Raw genomic sequence first — 10,780 nt, forward strand, 5'->3', positions numbered from 1 at the left:
TTTGTCTGTGGTTTCCGAGTGTTACTCCAGCATTGCATAACGTATACAGCATGAAAGGCGCGTTGAGTTACACCATCTATGCTGAGTGCACGGTGTTTACATTTGAAACAACTTAAATATTCTTCCACACGTGCACAGTAAACGTCGTAAAGTATGTATTTAAGCAGTGCCATTGTTTTGTACATAATAACGTTTTATACGAAACGTTATTCCTCTCGGTTGAATAGTTATCGGCTTTTAAAAACGTGAAGTGATACATTGTTTACATCTCACGCGGCCGCCATTACAACTTCCCTCGTATAGGAACAAAAGTCTATCGACAAGTTCATTGATAAGTGTCGTGTGAGGCGAAAACTAGCAAATTGGTAGCCAGTCCAGCGCCAAATAGGCAATACCTACTGGAAATCCAGGTGGCGACGTCGAGGAATGCGAGTTATCTAGTCTGAACCCCACTACGCTTCAAAAGACGAGTCAAACTTTATAATTAAACGAAATTGTTAAAAAATTTGGGCTTTATAATGTGACACACCCAAGAAAACATTCCACCCCTTCTTTCAACACATTTTTATGCTCGTTTCAGGTTGTGACGTCACCCCATCGTTGATTTCCGCTCGGTTACTCCACGCGCTCATGTTGCTGTTGGGCGTCTTGATCTTCAACTTGTACTCTGGGACGCTGATATCCTACATAGCAATAGACAGGCACGAGCTACCGTTCACATCTATGACGGATTTACTGGAGAAAAGAAATTACAGAATGGGAGTGCTTGGAAACTCGGCTGTCGTGGAGCTGTTTTCGGTAACTGTAATGTTTTGCAGGTTCTCTTAGTTTTGAAGATGTGAAACACTCTCTCTTTGAGTAACATGTTCATTTCCTTGTGCACAACTCTATCCATTAGGTGTACAAATTAATTCTAGGCCTTTTTTTTTAAAAAAAAAGAAAATGTTTATTGAAGAAAAATAGTCTTACATTTTAATCTTCGAGCTAATGTCCATTGGAATTTATATTCTTTTGCCATCTTTCGGGCAGATGGTGAACCTCCTGGTGATAGAAAGACGACGGTTTAGAGTCTATGAACTCAACAATGCTATTTTACACCACTTGAATTGCACATACTGGCAAAAAAAAGTGTATGGAATCTAAATTTTTGTATTATTGACCCATGGCCATTATGAACTACCAAAATGACGTCAAGTTTGTGCATACGATATTTAGAACATTCGATCTATCCTGCCATCGCGCTGTAATATTAATTCTTAGGATCATGAGAATGTAATTTTCGGAAACTTATGACTTGCTACATAATCTAAAGCTTTACTAAACACATTGTTGTTGTCGATTTACACGAGAAACTCTTACCTTCAGTGAAAATAACATTTAAATAACCATTCCGTCGTATTCCAATGTAAAGCTTAGGGCAACCAAATGACGAACGAAATTCTTTTGGGACACAACTATCCGTGATCGCAAATGTCCACGGTTGCACTTGTGCAGATACCTGCAAGATTGGGAGAGGACAGAGAAGATTGTTGGACCTGGAAGAGATTGGTAAGGATGATCAAAGGCATTGGTAAGGATGATCAAAGGCATGGACGTCCGCAGGATTTTTTCCAGGGAGGGGCAAGCAAGGTATTTTTTCTAAGGGGGGCAAAGGAGGCATATTTTCCCCCACAATGGTGATACCCCTAAAAAAAAAAAAACATGCTTCAGGCAGAAATGATCATGTTCATTCAACACCCTTAATTAACATAAATTACTGTGACTGATATGAAATTATGTGTGAAATATATACATTTTAGGTGGACATTCGGTTTCCAGGGTGAGATGTGGCTCCCCCTGGCCTCCTTTCCGGACGGTGGATTGATGTTGCTCCAGGTTAGGACAGGTGGAAAACGTATGTTGCTGTGGCAATGAACCTTCGAGCTTAGGAGTGCCTTAAAGTGTGTTGCAGACAGTAGCGGATCCAGAAGTTAGAGTTTGGAGGGGCGAATTTCAGTCGGGTATCTCACCTTTCCGAGCATCATTTCTAACCTACACTTGCACTGTTTTTAGACTTCCATGTTCCATTAGGGTATGTCATGCAAAACTTAGAGTCCAGGCTGGAATACGTGGTTACTGAGTTTTGAGTCCACTTTATGCACAGATATGCTAATCGGCAGTGAATTTTTAGTTTAAATTGTAATCCAAACCAATATGTGACTCCACCGGGTATCGAACCCGGGACCTGTTGACAACGTTACGATTACGTCATTGGGGAGGTCCCACATAGACGGTTATTATTCTGTGTGTTGTCTTCATAGATCCTCCCATTGCCACTGTAAACAGAATGATCAGATATGAGACGTAGAATGAATATGCAAAGAAAACGAAAACCTGTTCTTTCAAGGGGGTCTCGGGTTCGATCCCCTTTTGAGCAGAGGTGGTCACCCTTCGGAGGGCGACCCTCATGAGGGCATACCTCCGAAGACTTGTGAGGGTGAGTGAGGTTGAGGGCGAAAGGCTAGTAGTGAGGGTGAGGACGAAGTCAATCCGTGAGGGTGTGTGAGGGTTAGGGCGAAAGGCGAATCGTGAGGGCGAGGGCGAAGTCGGGTTATGAGGGTGAGGATGTGTGGGGGTGAGGGTGAGGTCGAGCCGTAAGGGAGGTTGAACGAAAATGACCACCTCTGCTTTTGAGGCATATTGCACAGTGGTTTGGATGAAAATTTAAACTGTAGTTCCAGTTCCGATTATCATGAGCATAAAGTGGGCTTAAATGAAACTTTAAAATATATTTTCATGCGTGTTAAACTTTGTGATGAAAGACAGAACATTTGAGTCTTCAAAAATATTATGAATGATAATAATTTATCCAAAAAACTGGCAGTTGGGAGGGAGGGGCGATAGCCCTAATAGCCCCCCCCCCCCCCATGAATCCGCACCTCGTTATGTGTTTCATTATCTGCGCATCTACATGGAACAGATGCACAGATAATGAGAGGCAATTTAATCTGTTTGCAGAGAGTCAAAGAGAAGATCTACAAGCGAACCTGGATGGAGTTGGTTATGGTAGACTTCAACAACGTAGTTCCAACGGTCCTTCTTGGGTACCAAAAGGTCTGCACGGAAGCCTTCACCTTCTTCCACATCCTGGAGACCGCGACGGGGTACAAGGGGAGGATCAACTGCTCCATAACGAGTGTGAGGAGGGACTACTTCAAAGGCTTCGGACACCTCATGTTGCAGAGAGGGTCGCCCTACAGGGCAGGCATCAATTACTAGTGAGTCAAACGATTCTACCACAGCCACTGGCGCATGCAGGGGGCGAGCTGATGAGGCTACAGCCAATCCCTAAATTTTTTGAAATTCAAAATGGTTAGATGAAAGCAGTAAAGAGCTCTTGAAAAACCAAAGTGGTAATGCAACCACTCCTTAAAAAGACCCCCGATCAGGGTGCGAAATCCTGGGGGTATCTCCCCCCACCAATAATCTTGGCATCAAAAATCCCCCCACCACAAATTTCCAGGGGGGAAAGTTTTTGTTATAACGAACGTAAGATAAGCAGTTACTTCTAATTTCAAATCTACTTTACTAAGAATAATATAAAAAACGCACACATAGTGTGGTTGTGAGTGTTGAATGCTTTCTGTCTCAAGAGATCATTAAAAAATCTACATCAATACGCACAATAAAAGTAAAACAAGAATGCAATACAAAAATAACCATGAAATCTATGATTTATATTAACATAAAGCAAAATCTAAATAAAAAATTATATATAATAACACCATTTCAACTATTTGATAATTTATTAACATCTTTAACCAGTTTGTAAAGGAATTGGTTTGCTACTTTATGTTATCTGATATATATAAAAGTAACAAATTATTTTTTCTATGTAATTAATAATAATAATAGATTTTTAATTTAGTAATTTATTCTTAATAACATTATAAATATGTATATCGTATAATGAAATGTATGTTTGTGGGGGAGGGGGTTTGTAGATTAAGATCATTCTGCTCCCCCCACCCCCAACCAGTTTTCAATGATTTCGCACCCTGCTCCCAATTGCCACTTTTCTCTCTGAACAACGTTTAAAACGAAGCTTAAAATCTGTTAATTGCAAAATATTTTACAGTATATCCCACACCTACATAGAAAGCAGTTACGTGATTTTCAATTTCAGCTCCCCTCCCCTCACCAAAAAAAATACTACGTACGCTAGTTGTTACAATGCTTTAAAATCTCGATTTGCGCAGCAAAATGTTATTCTTCTATGTTTTAACAATCACAATTTATCATACATTAAAATTTTCTGTATGCATTTCTAATTACCTACAATTTTGCAAAATATCCGAGTTTCTTTTTCTCGTAGACATTGAAGATTTCGACTCTCTCATTTAAAGTTCATTGCTTGCATTTCTACCATCGTAACGCATGTGCCACAACCTTCACAAGATAAAAACATGGTTGCAATTTTAAAACAATTAACTTCGACTATTAGATCGGCCCGTAACGAGGAGTAGACAAGGGGGGATGGGGGGGGCTGGAGTCTAGGGCGCCATTTCCGTTCTCAGATATCAGTGGGGTTTCATAAATATTATATAAATTTTATTTAGAAGTATGTGTAATACATAGTTTATAACGAAGTTATTTTTTCCAAGCAGAGTTGAATCTTTTTAAATTATTTTTTTTTTCTTCTGAGAACGTATTGCATTGAGTATTTGGATTGAATCCCCAAATCATCCTACGGGGACACCATTGTTGTCTCGGAAGAGTTTTCGGTATGATTGAGGGGGGAGGGTGACTTGCAGCTCGCTATGTGTAACTGTTGCTGAGAGACACAATGCCTTGCTTTTCTATAAGAGCGGTAATGTTCTTGTCAGGAAAAAAGCGGAAGATCCAAGACAAGTTAATGAGTTCGTGTGTCCTTTGACTAGAGCAACTAAAGTAATTCATTCATGCTGAAGTGGACATTAACATTTTGAGTTGACGATTACAATGCAAGAACCCCTAAGTTTTTGAGTTACTAATGACGAAATTCATCAGAGACTTCTGGAACACCCTGTATTTTATTGGTGTAAATACTTTGATTTCAATGGAGGCACATTGCACAGTGGTTCGGATCCCACTTTAAACTCTAGATCCAGTCCCGATTAGCCTACCTGTGCATAAAGTGGACATAAAACTATAAAACTCATTTCCTGTCTATCCTGTTACGTTGTGACCAGTGGTGTGCCCAAGGGGGGGGGGGGTTTGGTGCAGGTCATAACCCCCCCTTTGGCCCAGTATTCCTAAAAAAAACGTCAGATGTAGGGAAAGATGGTAAAATGAGGACTGACTGCCAGAAAAAAAAAGTGTACGTAACACCTCCCTTTCCAAAATCCTGGGCACGCTACTGGTTGTGACGGTAATAAGGGCGTCGGAAAATATTAGGGGTGTGTGGGGTCTCGAAATGTCAGATCGAACATTTTTGTTTCTTTTCTTCCGCCCCATTTTGCAGCCGCAATTAACATGGGTTCGTTTCGGACTTGTTTCTGGCGCTCATATCAGGGCAAACAGAGTTTCAATTTGTGCCAAGACATATTCTATTTCGTCCGGATTTCGTTATTAAAGTTGTCATCACTACTTGTGAAACATCCTGTATAATATTACATGCATTCATGTATGTGACGCACAATGATACAGTTTAGTTTTCTGATTCCAGCCTGGGACGTTTGAGGGAAGGAGGAGTATTAACTCGACTTGAGCGCCACTGGTGGTGGGAACCAAACATGGACAAGAAAACTGAATTTAGTGCGCTCAGCATCCAAGAGGTGTCTCTGCCTTTCGTCGCTCTTGCGGTTGGCATGCTGACTTCGCTCGCCGTGTTTGCTGTGGAGAAGATAGTTTGGAGAATGTCCACCAGAGGCTGCAGGCGTCGTGCAAAAATTCCAGTTTCGAAGGAGGATCATTTTCAGCAGTTTCATCGTCAATTAGCACTATCGCTTGCTAGAAAGGACTTTGAAATACCCAAGAAAGACGTATCAAATTAGATTTTAAACTTGAAACAGTATTTCTTAATAATATTATCCTAGTTGCCCGCAGAACTTTCTTGTGAAAATTAATTCCTGCTATTATTGCTTATGTGAGTAGGTTAGGCAGATCGTGTTTGGTGTTCTTAGCGTCCCGTTTGTGTCACGTGGTGCATCTACCAGGGTGGCTACTCTAGGACCTTGATAAAATTCAAGTATAATTCCAGGTTTTCAAAGCGAACTTTCAAAAAATCAAGGGTACAAGCAGAGGTTTTCTCTATTTCAACCTTGCGTATTACCTCCTCTCACCAACCCCCCCCCCCACACACACACAAATATATTAACAATATAAATTGTCTGTGCGATTCTATTTAAGGTGTAGAGTTTACATTTGTCATTTCACATACTCAGACTCGAAATACATCTCAAACACAAGTCACAAATGTTACGCGATATATTAATGTACGAAAAATTGTTAATTGTATAAGAATTCCAAGATTTCTTGCTATAATCTTCCGTCTGCCAGATAGACTGTTCTGCAAATAACACTAACAAAGCAAACGGACTGAGAGAATTCTGTTTTATTTTTCACGCAGCTTTCTTTTATTTTTCTTCCACGATAAAAAAAAACTAAACTGTGAAAAACTTGCCTCAGAGCATTAATAAATATGGATAAATTCAATGGGATTTGGATTAATAAAAGTTGCAATTTTTCACGTCTACGGAGAAAAATTCAAGTAGAATTCACCTATAATTTCCGTAGCCAATAATTCAAGCAGAATTCCCGAAATTCAAGGAATTCCCGGTGAGTAGCCACCCTGATCTACGTATACGTCTGCCTCAGACAATGAATAAATAGAGTTCTCAGATATCGCTTGCAGAATTGTTAAGTCGACAGTCTTATGCTAAACTCACGGTTCTTATGTACAGTCACCGACAAAAAATGGGACACCTAGGTCCTGAAATGCTCGCTTCCGTGTAAAGCGTTGTGTGTGTGTTGCCAAACTCTACGATGGTGCAAGTTACCATTGAAAATTTGATATTAAAATCAACTTTCCGCTTTAGAGTTAGGCAAGATCATTTCAGTACCTAGACGTCCCATTTTATTGCCGGTGACTCTACGTCCTCACTTTCGGATCGACCTACAGCTTTGAACACCTTTATGTACACAAACACACACGTCCTCAGTTTGAGAAGGTAGCAACAGTAGTCTCGCACTGTCTTTAAAATCGTATCCATGAAATTGACAACTGCAAAAATATCACTTCACAAGATTAGATAGTGTTTTCTCCAACTAAGAATGAAAGAATAACATTGACATCGTTGAAAAAAGTATTGCTGGTAGCAGTTGATGTGAGTACGTAAGAAATTTCACAACTTAATTCACTGTAGTGTTCATATTAGGTACAATTCATTCATTCATTGACATCTCATTGGCAATAAAATACTTCTCGAGAGATTTACTTCGAATGCAAATAAGCAGTATTTACAATTCGTAATTTATAAGCAATTATCATGTATCAAAACAGCAAAGTATATTTATAGGGTGTTCGGGAAAGAGAACATAAATCACAAACTGAGATTTTCGGTTGTTTTCTGATCTCAGATTCTCTTAGACTAGTTATTATAAGTACATTTTTACAGAAAACAAGTGTGGCTAGTTCAAAATTCGTATTCTATTGTGAAAATGAAATATTTATATGACAGTAAGAAATTTAAATATGTGGACAATTTATAACCATAATTAGTAAGTAGGCTCTTCAATCAATGAAAAACATTTTCCGCTCAATCATATGTAGTCATATCTAAAAAAAAGAACTGCATAAAATAAACAGTGGAAATATATTGCGCTTCTTTTTATTTTTCCTTCCTTCAATTGACCAGTGTGCTCTTCAGTTTGGAAGACAAGTACGTCCTCACACGATATCGTATAGTTAGGAAGCGGAAAGTTTATCCGGAAGTGAGGATGCGCCGTGTGCTACTGGCTTTATCGTGGGTTAGGTTGAGGTACCAGAGAAGGCATAAAATAAAGTTTACAGAACTATTCAACCAATAATCTCATGCTAGGGTAGGGAGGTGGAGGCCCAGTCCCCTCCCAAAACTTTGCAAAATATACTGCTCTATTTGAGTCTGGCTCTTGTTTTCATGTTAAAAGCAAGGGGTTGTACCTGAAACCGCCTGGGAATGTTGAATTGTTGTTTTAAGTACACGTTATGCACAGTAAGGTTAATCGGGACTGGACCTACAGTTCAAACTGGGATCCGAACCGCTACATGTGTCACCGGATATAGAACCCGGGACCCCCTGATTACAAGGCGACGACGCTACCACTGCGCCATCGGGGAGATCGCCTGGGCATGTATCGTATACCCTATGTGTAGGAACCTTTTATTTTTCGAAATCACACTAGAAGCAGATCGTTGTCCGAAATTGCTTCAAGTGGATGAAATAACAATTTTTGTATGCATACTAAGTCACAAAATAGAGCAAATTTAGTATTTTACGGAGTTTTTAAGTGTGCATAGCAAAGTTACCACATTTTGCATACGTTCTGTGGAAAACACTGCGAAATTTGTAAATTTTCTGTTCTGATGGTTCAATACAGTGGTGTGACCAAGATTTTCGAAACGGGGGTTATGTATACTTTTTCAGCAGTCAGCCCTCATTTTGCCCTTTTTTCCTGCCTTTTCACAGGAATCCTGGTCAAAGGGGCCCATCAACCCGCCTTGGGAACGCCACTTATTCAATACTGTAGTTGCAATTGATATACATACTGACAGATACATCGCAAGTTGTTGTTTAGTACTTTTGAGTTTTTGTTTTAACTCCACTTTATGCACAGATAGGCTAATCGGGACTGGACCTAGAGTTTAAAGTAAGATCCGAACCCCTATGTGCGCCTCCACCGGGTATCGAACCCGGGTCCCCTTGATTACAAGGAGACGTCGGAAGGCTCTGCTGTTTAGTACTTATTTCCTTCACGATATTCCAAGGCAATGGTTGTTAATCGAAAATTGGACCCACTCAATAGTCCCTGCTTACGCCCATTTGACTGGATTTTATTCATTTTAATTCTGTTATCAAAATTATGCCAAATTCTAGGTTCGACCGCCCCTGTCTACGCCTCCACCGCCCTCCCATCGGCATCGACGCTGCGCAGAAATATGCGCAACTAGTTTTTGCGAAACTGAATGATCACAAGAAACACGTGATACGGCATAACGGCAAAGGATAAAGCACAAAAGGGGCAAAAAGAAAAAAAGCTAACAGCAAGTAGCGCGCAGGTGCAAATGGATTTAGTACGTAGTTCACCAGCTGTCGTACAGATGTCACCCTGGTCACATCCATGACCATTCTCCGCCTTGTCTTTTTTCCCCTGCGGCAGACAGAACAAAACAGAAGCGTCGAAATTAAAAAACCACGTCGCGTCACGTTCGCAGACACGGCGCTCGATCTGCGATCACGTGTTGTGATGCGATCCCCACGTGCGAATCTTCTGGGCGTGTCGGAACATGTGCGGAGACAAGTCGGAAGAAAGGCAGTGGAGGGAGGAAGGGGAGGGGGGAGTAAAGTCTGGCAAGAACTGGGAGAATCAAGGTGGCCATAATGAATCATATTTTTCATTTTTTTTTGTTTTTATTTTGTTTTCAAAGTAAAATAATTTTATATTTATGTTAATCACTAAATTCACGTATATTCAGAAACCGTTGGTCTGTGGCGTAAACAATAGTGTACTGGGGTCAAAGGTAATGGTCCAGCCTTGAATATTAACATTGCTGTTAGTTAACTAGACTAAAGTAAGGTACTCTCATTTAGTGTAATAATAATAATAGTTTAATGTTAAGTTCTAAGCACATTATATAACCTAATGTAGCACTAAGCGAACTAAAAAAGTTACAAAATTACACGGATAAAGTAAACAATTAACCAACTCGTACAAATGCAATACCTATACCACAGATAAGGATATACCCTTATCTGTGCCTATACAATACAAGGTCACTTTACTACAGGTAATATCAGCTGAATCCTTTTCATTAAATAAATCTGTAGATTCAGTTTTTCCACGTTTTCTAACGCACATCATAAAATATAATATTGTACCTTGTCACTTGATTGTTAATACTCTGTGCGATTTATAAAGTGAAAAACATCTTCTTTGCTACCTTATTATTGATATTATATCACAATGTAGGATTACCAGACGTCCTTTTATAACACGACATGTCATCTTTTTCGGGTCCTAAAATTGGTCCGCGCGGGTTTTTAGGAAAATGGGGAAATGTCCTCCTTTTGGGGGGTATAGACAACTGCTTCAACTTCAAGACCCGTAACAAAATTTTATATTTGTAAATAATTGTTAATGTTGTTTCCGTGTTCAATTCCAATGTGAGGAAATACAACGCTCTCATGTTGCAAGCGCAAAGACAAGAAACTTTTCTCCCAACAATGAATTAATATAATTTATGCAGTTCATTATTATGAAATATTCTCCATTCCCGTGTTTCTTCTTATCTTTTAGGTCTAAATATTCTCCTGATTTATTACAAAATCTTTCAATTTATGTTCTTCTCTTAAAGTTAGAGACCAAGTTTCACAACCGCATAATACTACCGGCGTAGGAAATAAATATTAGAATATTCAGACATTTGCCTGTAATGAGGCCTATATTAGTTACCCAGAAATGGTGTTAAACTATTTTACAGCGGTGTGTGATCTACAAGCTCACCAAAACACTGGTAAACACAAAATGGGTATTTGAAATGCTGCATCTAAAAATGTCCTCT

At 39.6% G+C, this 10,780-nt stretch overlaps 1 protein-coding gene across 1 annotated transcript; it reads left to right on the top strand.

The window, feature by feature from the left end:
* The first annotated feature begins 589 nt into the window (after positions 1–589).
* LOC145990189 (glutamate receptor ionotropic, kainate 5-like) lies at positions 590–6,297 on the top strand. The gene is made up of 3 exons (XM_083125850.1): positions 590–798; positions 2,998–3,257; positions 5,687–6,297. The coding sequence occupies exons 1-3, from the start codon at positions 631–633 to the stop codon at positions 6,012–6,014; spliced, it is 756 nt and encodes a 251-aa protein (XP_082981976.1). The 5' UTR covers positions 590–630; the 3' UTR covers positions 6,015–6,297.
* Positions 6,298–10,780: the final 4,483 nt, after the last annotated feature.

Source organism: Lepisma saccharinum, chromosome 7, assembly GCF_977018435.1.
Source record: "Lepisma saccharinum chromosome 7, izLepSacc3.1, whole genome shotgun sequence".
NCBI lineage: Eukaryota > Metazoa > Arthropoda > Insecta > Zygentoma > Lepismatidae > Lepisma > Lepisma saccharinum.

Bases quoted from the DNA above. Each gene is read 5' to 3' on its own strand.
- LOC145990189 (XM_083125850.1), top strand. From the start codon at position 631: ATGTTGCTGTTGGGCGTCTTGATCTTCAACTTGTACTCTGGGACGCTG. The intron at 799-2,997 runs GTAACTGTAATG...ATCTGTTTGCAG, and splicing joins CTGTCGTGGAGCTGTTTTCG to AGAGTCAAAGAGAAGATCTA. The intron at 3,258-5,686 runs GTGAGTCAAACG...TTCTGATTCCAG, and splicing joins AGGGCAGGCATCAATTACTA to CCTGGGACGTTTGAGGGAAG.